Source organism: Gasterosteus aculeatus, chromosome 17 (genome assembly GCF_964276395.1).
Source record: "Gasterosteus aculeatus chromosome 17, fGasAcu3.hap1.1, whole genome shotgun sequence".
In the NCBI taxonomy this organism is placed as follows: Eukaryota; Metazoa; Chordata; class Actinopteri; order Perciformes; family Gasterosteidae; genus Gasterosteus; species Gasterosteus aculeatus.
The window spans coordinates 19,743,198-19,761,429 of record NC_135705.1 but is presented as its reverse complement, the minus strand read 5'-3'; the positions used below and the strand labels follow the sequence as shown (position 1 = coordinate 19,761,429).

The 18,232-nt window shown below is 45.3% G+C and overlaps 2 protein-coding genes across 20 annotated transcripts in view; one reads left to right on the top strand and one right to left on the bottom strand.

Annotated features, from left to right (window-relative positions):
• The window catches only part of cadpsa (Ca2+-dependent activator protein for secretion a), an 86,313-nt gene extending 83,506 nt beyond the window's left edge, over positions 1–2,807 (bottom strand). For all 19 annotated transcript variants that reach the window (XM_078092329.1, XM_078092331.1, XM_078092334.1 and 16 more), the window contains exon 1: positions 727–2,807. In XM_078092329.1, coding sequence (XP_077948455.1) covers positions 727–1,119 — 393 coding nt within the window. In that variant the 5' untranslated portion in view covers positions 1,120–2,807. The remainder of the gene's footprint in view (positions 1–726) is intronic.
• A 925-nt stretch (positions 2,808–3,732) lies between these two features.
• On the top strand, positions 3,733–16,081 carry nampt2 (nicotinamide phosphoribosyltransferase 2). The gene is made up of 11 exons (XM_040203147.2): positions 3,733–4,078; positions 5,807–5,942; positions 6,123–6,226; positions 6,305–6,433; positions 7,421–7,579; positions 8,827–8,957; positions 9,037–9,262; positions 10,169–10,288; positions 10,710–10,850; positions 11,952–12,077; positions 12,859–16,081. Exons 1-11 carry the CDS (start codon positions 4,031–4,033, stop codon positions 13,018–13,020), a joined length of 1,482 nt encoding a protein of 493 aa, XP_040059081.2. The 5' UTR covers positions 3,733–4,030; the 3' UTR covers positions 13,021–16,081.
• The last annotated feature ends 2,151 nt before the right edge of the window (positions 16,082–18,232 follow it).

Sequence of the window (18,232 nt, the reverse complement as noted above, 5' to 3'; positions counted from 1 at the left end):
CTACATCCAAGTCACAGACTGTTTCTTTGAAACTGGCATGTTTTAGTTTTTCTTTGTCTTTTTGAAACCTAGCGAATGAACCTCCACGAAGGACCAGGATCAAAGCTGAGAGACATTTCTCCGTAGGGGATGTCGTCCACTGGTGAGGCTGCATCAATTTCTGCTGTGCAACAGATTGCTTAAGAGCTGGTTCAGACTAGCAGGAGGGGTGGGGGCCAGTGGGTATACACGCATACGCTCTGTAATGTCATGCTTCAGCTGCTCCTTTGTGTTGCCAGCCCCGTCCTTCTTTAGTCAGGATTCAGCGCATCGTGTTGTGTCTTTACCCGTCTGGCATCGTGGTTCCATGTTCATATGTTTTCAAACATATTTTTAATCAAAGTGAAAATGTGCTGCTGACCCTTAATGTGCAGTGAGATATACTAACTATCATCTCAGACTGCACTCCCTCCATCACAGTGCACGCTCTTTAATATCAATAAAAGGGTTTCTGTTTGAATCCTCTTGCCGTGCAACTAATAAAATGTGTAAAAAGAATCCTCTCTGAATATAACGTAAACCGAGTCATATTTATGCCTTCTTATATATTTGACCAAAGGCCGTCCAGCAACACGGTGCAAACGTGGAAGCAACAGTTGGTGTCATGTAACTCTGGCATGTCCTCCAGCAACAGAATATGTATTTAAACCCCAGCGGGAGGTTCCCCGTCCGTTGGACGGATCTTACCTTCTGCTGCCTTCTGGCCATGTCGGTAGGTTGCTTCGCGTTAAACGGATATGCGATGCAGCGCATCACAAACACATACAGCTGGAGTCTCTTCTTCCTCTCCTCCTCCTCTCGCTGCATCTTCTCCAGGTCCTCCTTCTCCTTGTCGCTGCCCACTGACGGGCTGGGGCTGGAGGGTCGGCCGCCGCCGCCGCCGCCGCCGCCGCCACCTCCGCCACCACCGCCGCCGCCACTCCCACGGCCCCGGGGCTGGAGCCCCCCACCGGCGTGGCCGTCGGAGGCTCGGCCCGGTGACAAGCGGGCTCCTGCGGCGCTCTTCGGGGCCGCCACCTCTTTGCGCTCCACCTCCAGTATCTCATCCCCTTCCTCCTCGCTGGAAGACGGGTCCAACATTGTGTCCGAGGTCTGGATGGAGGATAACGGCTACCTGCCGCTGCAAAGGTAAAACTGCAAAAGTAGGAACAGATGCAGATCGGCGTCAGGGAGCCACACAGAGGGAGAGAGAGACCCGGGGGAAGCAGCTGTGGAGACGGAGACCTGACTGATGATCACCTCTGGAGGAGAAAAACGCCGCCGTCAGACTAATCAGTCTCGGCGAGAAATAAAGATGAAAGTGTTGTAGAGTCTGTTTGGTTGCCTTTCAAGTCCAGCAGCCAGTGACACATAGGAGGGGTTTATCATTAGAGCCGATATTAAGGGGGAGGGGTCGCAGGGAGGGACAACGGGAGGAAGCGTTGTGTTGCTGCTCCGCCGCCCGGGGAGCAGAGGAGGAGGAGGCGGGGAGCTGGCCGCGGTGCTGAAACCCGATCCCCGGCTGCTCTGGGACCAGTTTGAAGAGGCTGCGAGCGCAGTCGGTGAATGGCCACCTGATGATCTATCTGAGTCAAAAGTCAGCAGGGTACAATAGCAGACCGGAATCAACGCGATTTGACTTTCACAATAAAAGCTTTACCGCTCACTCAATATAATATAATGCATGATCAAATGAATGATAGATTGAACTATTTAAAATATGACCCAACGTTCTTCCTGCAAGGCTATACCTCAAATCAAACAACAGTATTACCTGCATTTCAGACATTTAAAAAAAAAATACAACAAAATTCATTACAAAATGAAAACGCCTCTCAAATACCTTGTGAATTGAGTATGTGATCTTCTAATAGACGTCTGAATAAACACTGCTATGAGTCCCACATCTAATCCCATACCATCAATTGTGTCAGAATTTAAAGCCTTAATTGCTTTACTATATAGCACGATATCAAACAACGGAATACATTAATCCAACACACCAGACACTAATATGTTTGTATGATAGGAGTGTAGTAAGTCACTCATCCTCTTAAAATACTTTTTTTTTAAAAGGAGCCCATGAAGATGTTTTTATCGCCTGTACCAATAGCACAATATAAAATGCACTATAGAAATTAGGTTGACCTTACTTGTATACCTTTATTGTAAAAAAAGACATCTTACTTACAGAAGAAACATTACAATAGAGGTTAACAATAAAAAGATTAAACCACAAAAGAAGTGAGAATATTAAAAACGGAAGTGATCTTCAAAGGCAGAAAAATGAATATGGAAGTGTATGTTATCAGGTAAATGCTTCTCCAACACACACAAAGGACACAGCTGAGACCACACCTGAACAAAGCCTGCAGCCTCCATTCAATGCAATTTGGCCGGTGACAATATGTGATCTATTTGGTTATTCCCCTGCCGGTAAAAGGACATATTAGTGTACATGTGAGCTGACATTGTATCACTGCACCAGAAACGCGGTGTGATAAAGCTCTCCGAGTGATCCAATTAGCAACAAAGGCAGTTAACTTTATCAGGATTAAACAGTTAAAACACCGCCGCTTTCTGTCTTTTCATGAGAAGATGGATTTGAAGTGGTATTGAGGGAAAGTGCTGAAGGCTTTTTTTGTTTTGCATGAGGAAATCTGCCAGTTTTTGGAAAGCAAAGGGAAATATACCAACGAGCTATAAGGCAAGGTGGCGATGTGAGATGATAAACAGAGAGCTCTCACAGCGAGCTGCCTGTGGGAGACGCCGATGCAGCAAGTCGGCACTTTCTGTGTGCAAACACAAACAAACCAGTCTCCACGGTGAACAACGTAAATAAAATAATGTATCCTACCTGAATATGTTTTTTGTTTGCACTTTTACCAACATGCGGCCAATCCTGTCTAAGACATGTTGACCCAGTTTGGCCCTCCACACAGGTCTCTAGCTGTCTTACATGAAATGTACCCATAATCGAATGACATACCAAGTATTTTGCACTAAGGTTAAGTGTCATAGTAATTCATAACTGCTGTTCACTCACTTATTATTATTATTATTTAGCAAGGATCATAATGTAATATAATTCAGTTGCAGGGATACATTACAATGCATTATAGTGTGATTATGCATGTATGTGGCCATTATTTGCTTTAAGTAAAGTGAAAACAATATTGTTAAATCCATGCAAGAATAACACAGAAATTCAAAGATTACCATTTGCTTTACTTGAATGACAGATCTGTTTGAAACACTTCTGTAGTGTTTTCTGAAATAGCATGCTGCTTGGATCACATAACAATTATGCGTGGAACAATTGAATCATATCAGCAACATCTGTGTAAAAGTTCACGTCTGGAAGTTGCAGTCTTGAGGCTTGATGAACTTGGGAAATATTAGCAAAAAGGTTCAAGCTTATAGACCAAAGACTCAACGTCCAGTTGGTTTCCTATGACAAATACATACTACTGTTGTGTTAGCTTATTACAATATGTGCTGAGTTATTTACACTAAATGTCGTGGTGAAATGTCATGAAAAAAAGTATTTACTTATAGGGGTGTTATTTGTGGGGGGGAAGTACGATTAACATGCTTCATTGGGGGGAAGCAGAAATAGACGCGATTGCTAGATCGTGCTGGTGGAAATGGCGTAATGCTACTTTTTAATCTGCTAAAAAAAACTACTGTCCATGAATGCAGCATTACGTAGTCGGCCCGGGAGGCGGGGAGAAGGGAGGACGTGCGCCTGGCCATGCGTGCTGGAGCCCCGCCCCTTTGCGATAACCCCCCCCCCCCCCCCCCCCCAACCGACAAAATGACTACTGCTTTGACTGCTACACCGGTTTTGTAACGTCCGTATCCGAATACACCGGAGAAACCACCGCGGTTACCGTCACGAAAACTCGACGTTGAGCTCGATTCTCTCTGCCGCCCTGTTGGCTCCTGTCTCGCGCTCCGGTCGAGTCGCCACGAACAGACTGAAGTGACGGTCCATTCATCCACAACAACAATGGCAGCGCAGGAATTTAATTTCTTGCTGGCGACCGACTCGTACAAGGTAAGCGCACCCGTCCTTCGCGCCGAAAGCCTCTTTCTGTGCGGCTTTTGTCTGCCCGGCGACGCGAAAATGAAATCCGTTTGTTTTGGGGATTCCTGCCGGGCTAACGACGCAACGCCTTCGGTCGGTGGTTGTCACTACGCGGCGTCGCGCGCGACGAGCGCCCGCTCAGCGCGCGGCGAAGTTCCCTCGGCGTAACGTTCGTCTTTAGCCGTGTTGTCAAACCGAAACCGAAGAGCCCAGCAATACGTTAGCCTCAGCCATGCTACGTGCGACCTTGTTGCTAAAGCGCGCCGTGCGCCGTGCATTTGCTAAACGCGGTGATCTTTTTTCCCCCTGGATGTACCTGCCCGGTGTCAGCGTTAGCAGAAAGTTACATCCGAACGAGCGTCCATGACGTGTTTGGTGCCAACCTTGAGTGCGGTATTTCGTAACACTATGTGGGGTCGTGCACGGCCACATCTACCGTGCGCGCTCAGGGGCCCTGTAAAGGAATCGGGTTTGTCCTGTTCTCTCTCTCTCTCTGGACGATGCATTTTAATCACGGAGCCCAACCGTCGCTGTCAGGTTAACTTTCAGTTTCCTTTCGGTCCAATCGAAACTGCTGAGAGGAGTTTCCAACGCACCCCCACGGCGTGTGCCAACGTGACGTAACTAAATAAATGCCATTGTTCAACAGCATTTGGTGTTGTATTAGAATGCCTGACGTCACTGTTGGATGGCCTTGCACTGGAGCCAGAGGCCGAAGGTCTGGATGGTGACCAACTAGTGCCGGCGACCCTCGGTCCAAAATGCTCTCATCACAATCTCGTGAAATAATCTAGTTTGTGATGAGCCCATGTCAAAGTCCACTTTGTGTACTGGCAGGTGTTGGCAATGGAACCAGAGTACACATACGCAGTAAAGTTGGGGGGGGGGGGCTCCCCGGGCTCCCCTGGTAGTCACTCCTCATCCAAGTATGTTGAACTTCAATGGTTGCAAAAAAGCCAAGACGGCGACGGCCAAATTCCCCAAACTCTATTGCTTCAAAACAACAGGCCAGGTGCCCCTGAGCAAGGCACGGCGCGCGGGCACCGCTCCGAGCGCACGGTAGCTGCCCCCCTAAGACGATGGTGGTTTATGCCGAGGTCACGCTTGTACGTGTATAAGAACAAATACTTGCTTCTACGAGTCACCTGACGTGTTCTGAGAATAACCGCATGTGACGCGTGTTGTGAGCCTGTAAACACTCCTCATTTTTTTTCACTCGTTCGGGATAATCGTACTTCCAGGCTAATCTCAGAATAAGACCGTGCCTGTTCTGTTCTTCGTTCCTTTAGGGACTCGCGTCATTTTTAGCTTGTTTTCTTGAAGCTCGATTAGGGGGGAAGCAGAGGGGATGTAAATAAGAGGCGGGGGTGAGGCAGAAGAATGTGGAGTGAGGGCCTCTTGAAGCTGTTCCTCTCACTGACTGCCTGGTTGTTGCTGGTAATCATTCAATTAGTTCTGCAAAAAGAGCACAAGGAAAGATTTGTTCTTCAAGCCGCCATGATTTCTCACAATATTGATCCAGAAAACATGTTTACGTACACGCGAGCGTCACGTCGAGAAGCTCTACAGCTTCAGTGTTCTTGTTGGATTGATGTGTCTAAGCATGATCATTAGAATTACATTGGGACACGTTTAAAATGTGTTTCTGGGACCCACGAGCTGCCTGTGCTTGACTTCTGTCCGTGTCTTGTCTTTCAGATCACCCACTACAAACAGTACCCTCCAAACATCAGCAACATCTACTCCTACTTTGAATGCCGACGCAAGAAAGGCTCCCAGTTCAGTGAAGTGGTGTTCTTCGGTCTTCAGTATCTGCTGAAGAAGTACCTCTTAGGTACGGTCGCGGTCCTACCATCTGATCTAAGGGATACATGAACATATATATATATATATATATATATACACATATCTAAAGACAGATGGAAACAGTTAATAGGAAATCTGCTGTTGAAGACCATATTGGCAGATGAAGTACCTTTGTACTAACCCGGTCAGTGTGCTTTGTTGTCTGCAGGCCAAGTGGTCACAGAGGAGAAGATTCAGGAAGCCAAGGTCTTCTACCAGATGCACTTCAAGCAGGCCGTGTTCGATGAGGAAAGCTGGAGGAAGATCCTCGAGGTAAACAAAGGGATGTTCTAGCGGATCCCTCTTCATATGTATCCAACCTGAAGCTTACTGTGCTTGTAACCGTCTCAGAAACACGATGGGCGTCTTCCCATCCGGATCAAAGCCATCCCAGAGGGGACCATTATACCCAGAGGCAACGTGCTCTTCACCGTGGAAAACACGGATCCCGAGTTCTACTGGCTCACCAACTACATTGAGGTAAACGGGACGAGACCGGGTGATGTGTTTGCAGGTCACTGCCTAGTCTCTGCACGCCCGAGTCATAAGGTCCAAAGCCTTAACTGTGAGTTTCAAATCCCCATAATAGTACGTGACATCCTAAAATGTATTTATTTGTAGGGGCAGCTTTGTTAAAAGAAGCCAATCACTTTGAAATAGCCTTGTCCATTTATGACGTGCAGATAATTACACTCCTTTCCCTTACACTATGTGTTTGATTGTAATAAATAATAGCCAACCATCAAAGTGTTATTGATATTTAATCGTATTCAGCCGGGATATCGTTAACCATTACCATTAACCAGCTTCCTCATTCTTTTATGTTACGGTGGTGCAAAACCCAAGTTAGTTTTGTCTAAAATGGGGACCTTTTTAAAACTTAAAATGTTAGAATGATGTCACGATGCTGTAAGGATCCTTCCTTCTGTTATACATTAATTACAAAAAACGAGTAAGTACGGGTGCCACTAGCATTGCGGTTAGATTGTAATTGTGTGTAATCCAAATGGAGCCCTCCCTATATAATGGTGGAGGGAGACACTGGGCTCTTCTCTGATCAGATCATAGGAACTACAGTCGGATAAGTCATACGGCTCCAGATATCCGAGTGTCCTCAATGAGGGACAACAGCTAATGAACCACGGCACTTTTCCACTATGAATCTAATTTTATTCCACTCGAGGCTCTGCGGTGGAAATGAGAGGCAGATAAAGCTAAAGGCTTCTCTCTCCAAAAGACGGAGAAGGTCACTTTCCATGTGTACTTTAATATGTACCAAGGCGGCACAGTACTGCTCTTGGTAATCCATGGATGGTAATCCAGACATTTAAGTTTAAACTGTCAAAATCTACCATCTCTGACGTGACAGAAGATCTGTACTGTAGCGCTTTCGCTTCAATAACTGTCCTTTTGTTTGTCTTCTGCCATCTCTCACACCATCTTTAACCACCTCCACCTGCTGACCAGACCATGTTGCTCCAGATGTGGTATCCCATCACCGTAGCCACCATATCCAGGGAGTTCAAAAAGATCCTGGCCAAGCACCTGAAGGCCACGTCTGGGAGCCTGGAAGGCCTGGACCTGAAACTGCACGACTTTGGCTACAGAGGAGTCTCCTCGCAAGAGGTCAGCGACACTTTGGGGGGTTTTTTTGTACTTTGTGAGGAAGCAGCGTTGAGGCTGAACGGAGATGCGTCCGCACCAAAGGACGTCTTTGTAATCACTGTCACCGCCGCATGGATCTGTGAAATCGCTTAACACACTCGCCGCCTGGCGTTTGTATAGAACATGGAAATGTCCCACGCGCGACGCAGTCCGTGATCCTCTTGTGAAAGCTGCTGCGTGGACACAGCTGTCATGCCGACGGTATCGCGTCTGGCCAAACACACGGCCCATTAAAGGCACAATTCTCTCCCAATTACACGCGCTCGTCTCTCACATTTCCCAAGCGTCACCCTGGCGTTTCTTTTGCCACGCGTAGCAAAGCTCCCACGTCCCATGACGTATCGGGGGGTGTGATAATAGCGCAACGCAGCGAATCCATAATGAAACGCTTTCAATAATCCGGCTTTATCGATTGGTTGTTGCAGCCCTAATCTTAATCGGATCATCTTTTGGTCAGAACGATGGAAAAGGCCGTGGCTCTAAAAGCTTGAGGCTTCATCACACGAAGGGCGTCACCTTCACCCTTTGTGAGTTTGCAGGTGTGAAGGTTGATTCAGTCATTCCTCTCTGGTAGAGCTGAGCATGTAGAAGAGGATTCTGACATAAATATACTAACACAAGGTGCCACTTTGAATTGACAGATTGCTGTAAAGTCTTTTTTTGCAACCTGGTGGCAGTGGTGTGTTTATGGTAACATGAAGGCAGAGTTGAGTAGATAACTGGCCGCCTTTAGGAGCTCTTCTCGCTGGTAACTTCAATGGATCTATTCGTAGTCACATTAGCTGACCCATTAGTTCCTTTGTTATCATTGTTAATCTACTACATCCACCACAGCTGCTACTATTAATAGCAGAAGTCATTTTTTTATTCTGCTTACTCCTCAATATTTAAATCATCTCTGTCACATGCTTTGAATGTTTCATTGTGAGCGTTCGGTAGAGAGGAGCTCGCGTGTGAACAGAGGCGTGTCCGTTGGATGAGACAACGTGCGGATTGTAATAAATTCCCCAGATGGAAGACGATCTTGTTCGTCACAAATGAGGCGTGGAATCAGGTCGAGCGGGTGTAACGTGGTTTGGTGTCGTGAGATCAGTAGTCCCACGTAGACCAGCAGACCCAACAACTACCAAGCCCCCACACACACACGGGGCTTCTCTGAGGTGTTTGTGGTTTCGGAGTGATTCCCAGCGTCCACCTCTCCTCTCCAGTCTGCAGCATTAGGTGGAGCAGCTCACCTGGTGAATTTCTGCAGCACGGACACAGTAGCGGGGCTGCTGATGGCTCAGCGCTACTACAGCTGCCCGATGGCCGGCTTCTCCATCCCAGCCGCAGAGCACAGGTACCACACGCACACACCATCTTTAACTATTAGAATAGCATTACTAGCTCGGTGTTGTAACCTCCTTCCTGTCGCCCAGCACCATCATCTCCTGGGGGAGGAGCCGGGAGAAGGAGGCCTTTGAGCGGGTCCTTGAGCAGTTCCCCTCGGGGCCAGTGTCCGTGGTCAGCGACAGCTACGACATCTTCAACGCCTGCAAGAACATCTGGGGAGACAAGCTGAAGGAGCGAGTGATGGAGCGCAGCCAGGACTCGTGTCTGGTCATCCGGCCGGACTCCGGAGACCCCGCAGAGACTCTGATCGAGGTACGGGACGAGGCTGGGGGCTCCGCGTGGGGCTCCAGCAGAGGACATACCTCTTGTTTCCATTCGTATTGGGGTCAATAAGGTCACTACTATTATTTTGTTATATTTACTGTGGATAAAGTCACTCTACTTGTGGTTAGCGAGTACTCTATGTACTCACGACTCCCGGCTGAAGCCACAGCTGGAGTTTATGTGTATTTCAAGCAGCGCTAGCAGCTAATGGGTCGACTGCTGGTGAGACAAATTATGCACACAAAAAAAGACAAACTGAATTTGAATTCATGTGGACCATCCAGATAGAGGGATCCTCCTTCCTGGAGGGTCCTTCTTGTCTTTCTCCTCGTGATAGCTTGTTTTTTTCCTGTACTGATACGAGTCCTGATAAGACAATGTCACACGTGTAGACATTTTTGATGTGTGATATTAGGCTGTGCAAAATAAAAGGAATTTGAATGAGAAATGAAGCACGACTCAGTTCCAAATGAAGAAGTGAGCCTACCCATAGTTAATAAGATGAAACATCATCTCCTAATCGGCCTGAATGCGTCATCCAATATAGATAAGAGACTGAAGTGTCCACTTCTCTAATCGTATCGTCTTCTGCTGATTGGAGTCAACTGGGACTTTGCACATTTATACTAAAATGATGTTAAGGACAATATGGCGTACTCCATACAATTCCTTACTGTATCATGCACATGACTTGAAAATAGAGAATGTAGATAATTAGTAGTTCTTGTTAATCTTCTCTGAAAGTGTGTTTTAACTTCTCTTTAATGTATTCAGTATTAAGGGATGATTCAATGAGGCTGGAAGATGGTCAGATTGATACACCCTGTCATAGATAATACCTACATGTGTAAATTGAAATCCGTCCTAAAAATTGTAAAAATGCGCCTTCTGTAGGTCATCAAGATCCTGGAGGAGTGCTTTGGCTGTTCTCTGAACGTCATGGGATACAAGGTTCTGCCCTCTTACCTGCGAATCATTCAGGGAGACGGCATCGACCTCAGCTCCGTGGACGAGGTGAGAGCCGGTCTGGCGTTACAGATTTACAGTACAGGACCAGCTTGGTTTTAATCCCCAGTTAGATGGGAAGGAGAATCTGGTTCAATAGGCGTGAGACCCTGACTCTTAAACAAGTCACTATCTGGGTTGCTATGGTTATGAGATGCCAAGACATCAACAGCTATTTCCCAGGTTTGGAATATATTTTAGTTGCTAGAGCATGTTGAAAAAGATCCTAAAACATAATGTCACGCACAATAAACAGCGTGACAACGTGTCATGTGAACGTTTTAATGACTGAGTTGTTTGGAATCTCTTACTGTGTTTGTAAAAAGTAAATATTAGCAATACTGGTTTAAAACCATCATTAACATGGAGGTTTGTATATTGTATACGTTTTTTAATGCACCACATTGATTGAAGTTGTTCTCCTATGTAGATTCTCCAGAAGCTGGCTGACGAAGGCTGGAGTGCTGAGAACGTCGTCTTTGGCTGCGGCAGCGCTTTGCTGCAGAAACTCAACAGAGACACTCTCAACTGTGCCTTCAAGTGCAGCTACGTGGAGAGTAACGGCAAGGGGGTGAGTTGGGGGGTCGCCCGCTTGCTCAAGAGATTTGACTAAACTGCAGACTTCAACAAGTAAAATAAAAATAAACAACATTAACAACAATTTTTAGTGTTTCCCCTGAATCCTCTTCGTCGGCGTCGGGTTGAGGATTGTGGTGGTTCACAATAGCTCGCTGCATCCTTTGCACAGAAGCACAGCGTGTGCTGCATTCCATCCATCCATCCATCTGCAAACCGCTTACCCTGCAGGGTCACGGGGGGGGGTGGGGGGGGGTGCTGGAGTCTGTCCCAGCCAGCTTCAGGCGATAGACGGGGTCCACCCTGGACTGGTAGCCGGAAGAGAGAACCCACGCAGACTCGAACCCAGGACCTTCTTGCTGTGAGGCGGCGGTGCTCAGTGCTGCATTCCTTCATCATAAAACATAGTGACCGAGCTCACATAGTCGTGTTCTCTACTGCAGTTAAGATCCTTGTTTTATGCTTTTTAAAATGCTTAACTCGCCATTAAACGTTTCTGGAAACTTTGCTCCCCTTTGCAACCCGAACAATATATGTCTCATTCAGCTCAGACATTTAAGCGACATATAACAGCCCCATGAACACAAATGCCAAGCTGATGTAATGCCCCGCCCCCCACCTTAGCTGGGCAACTGGGTCTCAGTGGAGAGCAGAGTCGCTCTTCAATCAGAGGCCTCGGCGGTTTGATCCCCGGCTCAGCTGGTGTCTATTTTGATGTTTCCTCGCAAGACCCTTGACCCCAAGTGGCCCCCGTAGCCGTGACGACGTGTGTGAATGCTTGTCCCTGATGGACAGGTGGCTCCTGATTAGTGTGTGAAAGTACGTTTGCCTTTCACTTGAGTGATGCGGTCTAGATGTTCTTGCCTTACTGAAGCGAATAGGAATGCCGGCTGCAATAGCCGGACTGTGTGTGTCGCACGGCACCGTAACAGACACACACCTTTAAACCACACCACAGCATGGAAACCATGTCTTTCTTGTGCCGTTAATCGTTACGTCCGTGTGCGACGCCTTGATCAAAAATGAATTTAGAAGAAAACGAATAAAAACAGGAGGCGCTTCCTCGTTTCACAAACAATTTTTCTGTTTCTCACAGATGGACGTGTACAAGCAGCCGGTTACCGACCCGTCCAAAGGGTCAAAGAGAGGACGATTATCTCTGAGGAGAAACTCTGATGGCTTCCTGGAGACGATAGAGAAAGGCGCAGGCAAGCCTGAGGAGGTTTGTCCATGCATTTCATCTTTAATACACACCTTCTCTTGCTGGGCTCTTTCCGGTTTCTAAAGGTGGATCTTATGGTGCTGTGAGGAGTTCAAAGCTTGCCGTATGTTTTTAGAACCTAACATGGTTCATATGGAGCTACAACTTCCTCCCCGAGCTGTTTGGTGGCTCCTCGGTCTTCATGATGCTCTTTGTTCGGTCTTTAAGAAACTCTGAGGCCTCCACAGAACACGTGTATTAAACTGCAGACAGGTGGACCCGATTTACTAATGATGGGACTTGTGAAGGTGATTGGTGGCACCAGCTCTCTGTGGGGGGGTTTCACAGTAAAGGGGGGGGGGGTCAGGTTTTTATTCAAAATAAATTAAATTAATTTTTTTCCCCCGACTTCTAGATGATGGACTATTGGTCCGTTACATAAAATCCCAATGAGAAAATGTAGAAAGGTCCAACGTTTTTTTTCTGTGGATCAAGAAATGCTTTAAACTGATCTTTTAATACGATGATAAGGGTTTTTAAAAGTTTGATTATTTCATTTGGGCATTAAAGAAGTTGTTTTACAACAATTCTCCATTCCCACACTGCACCCGGACGGCGTCAGTCACCCTCCCTGCCTTGTGCTTGTAGAAGCGGCTGTTTCCTCAACATGTGTGGTCACTCCCAGCCGCTGTGAAACACTTCATCAATGCACAATGAGAAACACTTTAAACTTAAATGATATTAGTTTCTTGTATTGTTTGAATGTGTTTAACAGTTCTTCAATGCACTCTGCGTCCTTTAGGATCTTCTGGTGACGGTTTTTGAGAATGGCAGCCTGGTGCTGGACTACTCCCTGGAGGAGATCAGGAAGAACGCTCGTCTGAGGGACGAGGAGGTGAACCCCACTCTGCACAACCATGAACAGGAGCTGCTGCACAATCACATCATCAACGGCATTCGTTAGAGCAGCCACGAGGAAATGCACCCTGAGCAAGTCCAGCTCCCCCAGGGTGCAGGGGAGGGAAACAACAGCATATGAAAATCGTTTTATTGATTGCAGTAATCATCGGGTGTGTGTTACTCTTGCTAGTGCTGGTAAACGAGATGTGATTAAAAGTCAGCGCACGGCCTAAAAATGGCATCAGGTTTAGAGAAAGAGAGAAGAATCTCCTCCCGGATGACGTCCCATTGGACGCCAAAAGTCAATGATGATTTAAATTATAATAATAACGATTATTTTAAGCTAAATCATGATTGTTTTACAAGACAGAACCAAGTCATTTGGTTGCCTTTTTGTTTTACGTACATTTTTAATACCAGGAGAAGACGGGGTCGCGGTGTCAGCAGGATATTTTCTCCCTTCCGCCCCACATCCCTCCTCCCCCCTTTTTAGTTTGTGTAAGAAACACAATGCGTACACGCGTTCAGGACACGAAAGAAGACGCCATAAAAGTGACCAGTAGTGCAAAAGAAGCAGGAAGCCAGAGCCCGGTGGTCCTGAACACATTGAATATACATCTAAATAAACTGTAACATTTGTCACTGAGATGGATGAGCTGTCAATCCCTCGGCACTCTCGCTCCTACGGGCCGTTTAAAACCACCAAATTCACCCGCGAGCGTGTTGTTGGCCCGTGGGACGCACGCTGTTGCTGCTCACCGCTCCACCACCAGAGTCCCCTCCGTCACTCATGCGTTTTACCAGGTTTTCTCTTCTCTCTCTTTTTTTTTTTTAATTTTTTTTTTTTTTATGTTAAGTACTTTTCCAAACCGTCATAATAATAATCACGTGACGAGAATCCCTTCCCCTGACGGTGCTCGATGGTGGTGCAGCGGAAGCCTCCTTTACTCTTTGCACCCGGTCTCTTTTGCGCTGCCGAGTTAAACAAAAGCTACCAAATGTATCCTGTCATCCGGTGCAGACAAAAGGCTGACGTTGTCATGCTGCGGTAGATGAACAGTAACCACAGCTGAGGCGTAACACGGTTCGCTCTCTGGGAAGGAGGCGGTCAGCTGCTTCATGTGGGAGCCGCTGCGGAGACTCGATTAGGAGTTTGTGAGAATGGAACCTTGTGTTCTCTCACATACCCTAAAAAGTATTAGTTGGATCATATGGTTTTTAATATTTTTGTGTTGAACATTACATAATTTCAGATAATTTGTTGATATTCATGCAAATTACAAATAGTTAATGTAATTATGTTTTTGAAAAACTGGCGATATTTGGCATTGCATCTTTGAAGGTGGACCAACTCCAATAGAATGCTTCTTGTGTATCTTTTGATGTTTGGTACAATACAGATTTTTCCCTATTGAGTTTTTTGTTTGTGCAGATACACCTTTGAACACAGACTGAATTCCTAAGTCAATATTTATACGATATATATATATGTGTGTGTGTATTTCCGGTTGAGGGAACCGCTCCACGGAGCGCTCGTCATGTGCTGGCGAGGCGGCACACTGAGCGCATGCACCAGCATTAAGGCTGCACTCAAAGAGCACATCTGGAAGTAGTCTATTCATCCAACGACTAACTCAACTAAGTCAACTATTCTATTTTTTTGAAACCGCTGAATAATAAAACAATTCAAATAAATATCAAAAATATGTCTGATTAACAATAATATTACTTCTCTTAAAATAATTTAAACTGAGCAACATAATAGACCCTATTTGTAAGATGAACGGTAACAGCCTGAAACAACAGCTGCAGCAATGACTCTTATCGCTGACAATAAGACGCACAATGCAAATCCAACTATTTTTTGTAAATAATGATGTTCTAGTTGTGCCCTCGTCCTCGCTCACGCGCACAGAGGAGCTCGTGCTACGACGCACACGGAGGGACAGCCGTTTCTCACCAGCACACTACATGTGGTAATAATGGTTATCACTTGATACCAACTTTCAAACCGCTTTATTTAAGGGAACAGAGGCCTGTTGTTGTGCCCCGCTGAGTTCAGTCCGTCATGTCACCTCGTGTACTGGATCCTGGATTATGGGGAAGGCCTGAATCGTTAGATGGAGAAATGTACTGCGAGAGGCAGGATGGGTTTGTTCAGTGTGACTGTTCTATGGACACCATGGAAACAGTGATATTCTCTTACATACAGTTATTATATAATAATAATTTATTTTCTTTAAAAGGCACCTTTTATCAACAGATGTCAGAGTGCCACAGAGCCAGCATATTGGAATAAAACGTAGAGTAGAAAACGCCTTCCTGACGTTTGGGCCAATCTTAAGAGTCAGTGACTGTTCATAGATCAGTTCATTCGTTACCAGCCTTCCTACTTTAGTTCAGTATTTTATTTCCCAGACTTTGTGTAAACGGTGTTTCGGGGCAGTCGTTCACAAACACGAGTGGGTTGCGGGGGATTTCGTTTGGGTTGCCAATTGAATTCGCTGAATTTCTTTTTTCCAACATTTCTTTCTACAGTCTCTTGAGCCTCATGACGTTGAAGTTGTTCGGATAACGGAATCGCCTTGACTCTGATACGAATGGCCGAGGTTCTTTCACGTTTGTCCATTTTACATGCATTCATTTTACAGGTCTACCATTTGTAAATGTTTCCAATAACACATTGATAACAGCGTTTAGATTCATCAGACTTGTACCTTTATCTACATAGTATGAGGAGACGTGGAAATCAGGAGCCTTCATTCAGGCACAAAGGAATCTCACGTCAGATGTGACGTGTGATTACTGGAGCTACTTCCTGAATAACGTAGAACGGACTCAAAGTGTAGTGGACGGATCAGCTGGTCTGCTGCAGGATCCATATGCATATTGTATGACTCCAAAGATACTTTTACACCTGGCTGTTGGTTTTCTCTTTTCCTCCCTTTTGTCGGCTCACCGTCTCCACTGGACACAAGCTTTACCTTTACATACATGACATTATGTTTTGTAAATAACTTTTTGAAAATAAGCTTTTTAACTTATCTGTATCTTTTAAAACGTGTCTTGATTTGTTTGTGTTTAACGAACCAACCTTTTGTAATATTAAAAACAGTAACACTTTAGAACTGGCTGAATTTCTGTGTGTGACGAAGGACCAGAATAAAGAACCAAATTCTATTTTCTGGTTCTTCTTTCTGGTCTTGTTTTTCTCTGGTTCTATTTTCTGATATGTTTTTCTATTTTCTGTTCCAGTCTCTGGTGCTTTTTCTGATCTATTTTATTTTAGATTGCTAGAAGTCTTCTTTAAATGTTCATTAGAATATATAAATTACCTTGGACTCTTCTAGCAACGATGTATCTTGCTACTATTTTAGCCCAATCGTTTCCTTTTTTCCACAAACTAAGGCTCATCAGAATGATTAGAAAGTGCATTCAGGGTGCTACTAATTTAAGCCATATTTATTTACAGTAAAAGGACTCACACTTGAGCCACTGGAGGGAAGCAGAGTCAAACAGCTGAGAATCAGCGTTTCGTGTTGGTGGGTGCAGATTCCTGAGCGGCCTGAACCGGCCTTAAAGTGTCCGATCCTCCACACTAAACACGGGACACTTAATGGATGATATGTGCACCTGTACTGGACCTCAAGGGCCCAGTCCCACTCACTACATTACCCTCCAGAATTATTGACACCCTTTAGTAAAAATGAGCAAAACGGGCTGTGAAAAAATGTCTTTTATCGTTGTGGTCCTTCACTCACATTCAAAATATTTACAAAAATCTGGCCTTTTCATTGAAGTGAAATTATTGAAGGAAAAAAAGGAGTTTGACGTTAAATAAAGAAGTTTTCTCCAGAACGGCTAGAAAAGCTCATGTTTAAAATCCAACAGAAGTATTTTGATTAGGAACTCTTAAGTGTTCAACCGTGACTTCTTGTTTCACTGGGGTATAAATATGAGGTGACGCAGGTCAAACTTTTCACGATGAGAAAGACCCGAGAACACGAGTGACGATGTTCGGCGACAAGTTGTTGAGCTGCTCAAATCAGGAAATGGACACTATCATCTGTCTCCACACATTTGGAATATGTTGACATGTCCACTATCAGGGCAATAATTGAGAAGAGGACGTGTGTGCACGTTGACCCAGCGCACCGAGAGGAGGACGCTTCCACCGGCAAAGGCATCTCCAAGGATCTCAGATGGACAATTGCAGAGGTTAGTTGAGTCATTGGGTCAGAAGTCTCCAAAACTGCCATCAGACGCCACGCACGGCACATTATACATTTCCTGTACTATTGATGACATACAAGCATGATTTGAAAAATATTGTTGTCGCATTTTTGCTTTTTGCATCTTTGCAAATTTAAAAAAAAAGCAGACATTGGGCAATGCACTTTGTATCGCCCTCTAGAGGTGTGAGTGAAACATAAATCTCACGTTCTGTGATTCATTATTCACACGTGCAACAAATTTGATGATGGTAACATTCTGGAGATCCTGGAAACAGACACGCCCATAACAAGTTAATTGGTCCCCATCTTCTAAACACAGTGAGATGTTAATAAGATCAATAGTGACTCATGGCAAACTTGGTGATGATCGGACACGGCTTGTAAGGGGAATTCACAAAAAATGACCTTTTACATATTCCAATTGCCAGAAGATGATTATGTGCGGAGCTCAGGGGTCTTAGTGACTTTTTTGAAGCGGACGTGGGAACGTGTGTTGAGATGACTTTACCCAGAAATGCACAAATGTTTTTGGTCAGTACTGATATGCATGCCAAAAAGGAACATTGTTTTCTTAAGTAAATCAAGTTGGAACACTTAAGTAGCTCTTATTGCGATCAATGTGTTCTTTTTCTGCATGTGGTTGAGAGCGAGGCCGAGTGGAGGGCTAAACAACAGGCATGTGCTCTTTGGGCGTTAATGCAGCACATACAAAATAATGTGTTATTGCATCTAAATATTATTCTATATTTTATTATTATATAGGTTGACCATGTGCTGCTTCAGTCATATGAATGCATGTCATATATAAAGTTCCCTTTATACATTCCGACCCAGTCTAATTAAGCAATACAGTTTCAGGTGATTATATAAAGAGAAACGTGAATCAACAATTCCAATAAGATCCAGAAGCTCTCCATAAACCTTTGAACGTGCTGACAGTTTAAACTCCTCATCACTACACATGGACACACTTGTGGAAGTAGGGCCAACGTTTTGGTTGTTCCCGTCCGGGCAGCTGATTGGCTGGGCGTTGTCATGGAG

Coding starts and splice junctions, on each gene's coding strand:
- nampt2 (XM_040203147.2), top strand. CDS start 4,031: ATGGCAGCGCAGGAATTTAATTTCTTGCTGGCGACCGACTCGTACAAG. Junction 6,227..6,304: donor GCTGGAGGAAGATCCTCGAG/GTAAACAAAGGG, acceptor TAACCGTCTCAG/AAACACGATGGGCGTCTTCC. Junction 10,851..11,951: donor TGGAGAGTAACGGCAAGGGG/GTGAGTTGGGGG, acceptor TGTTTCTCACAG/ATGGACGTGTACAAGCAGCC.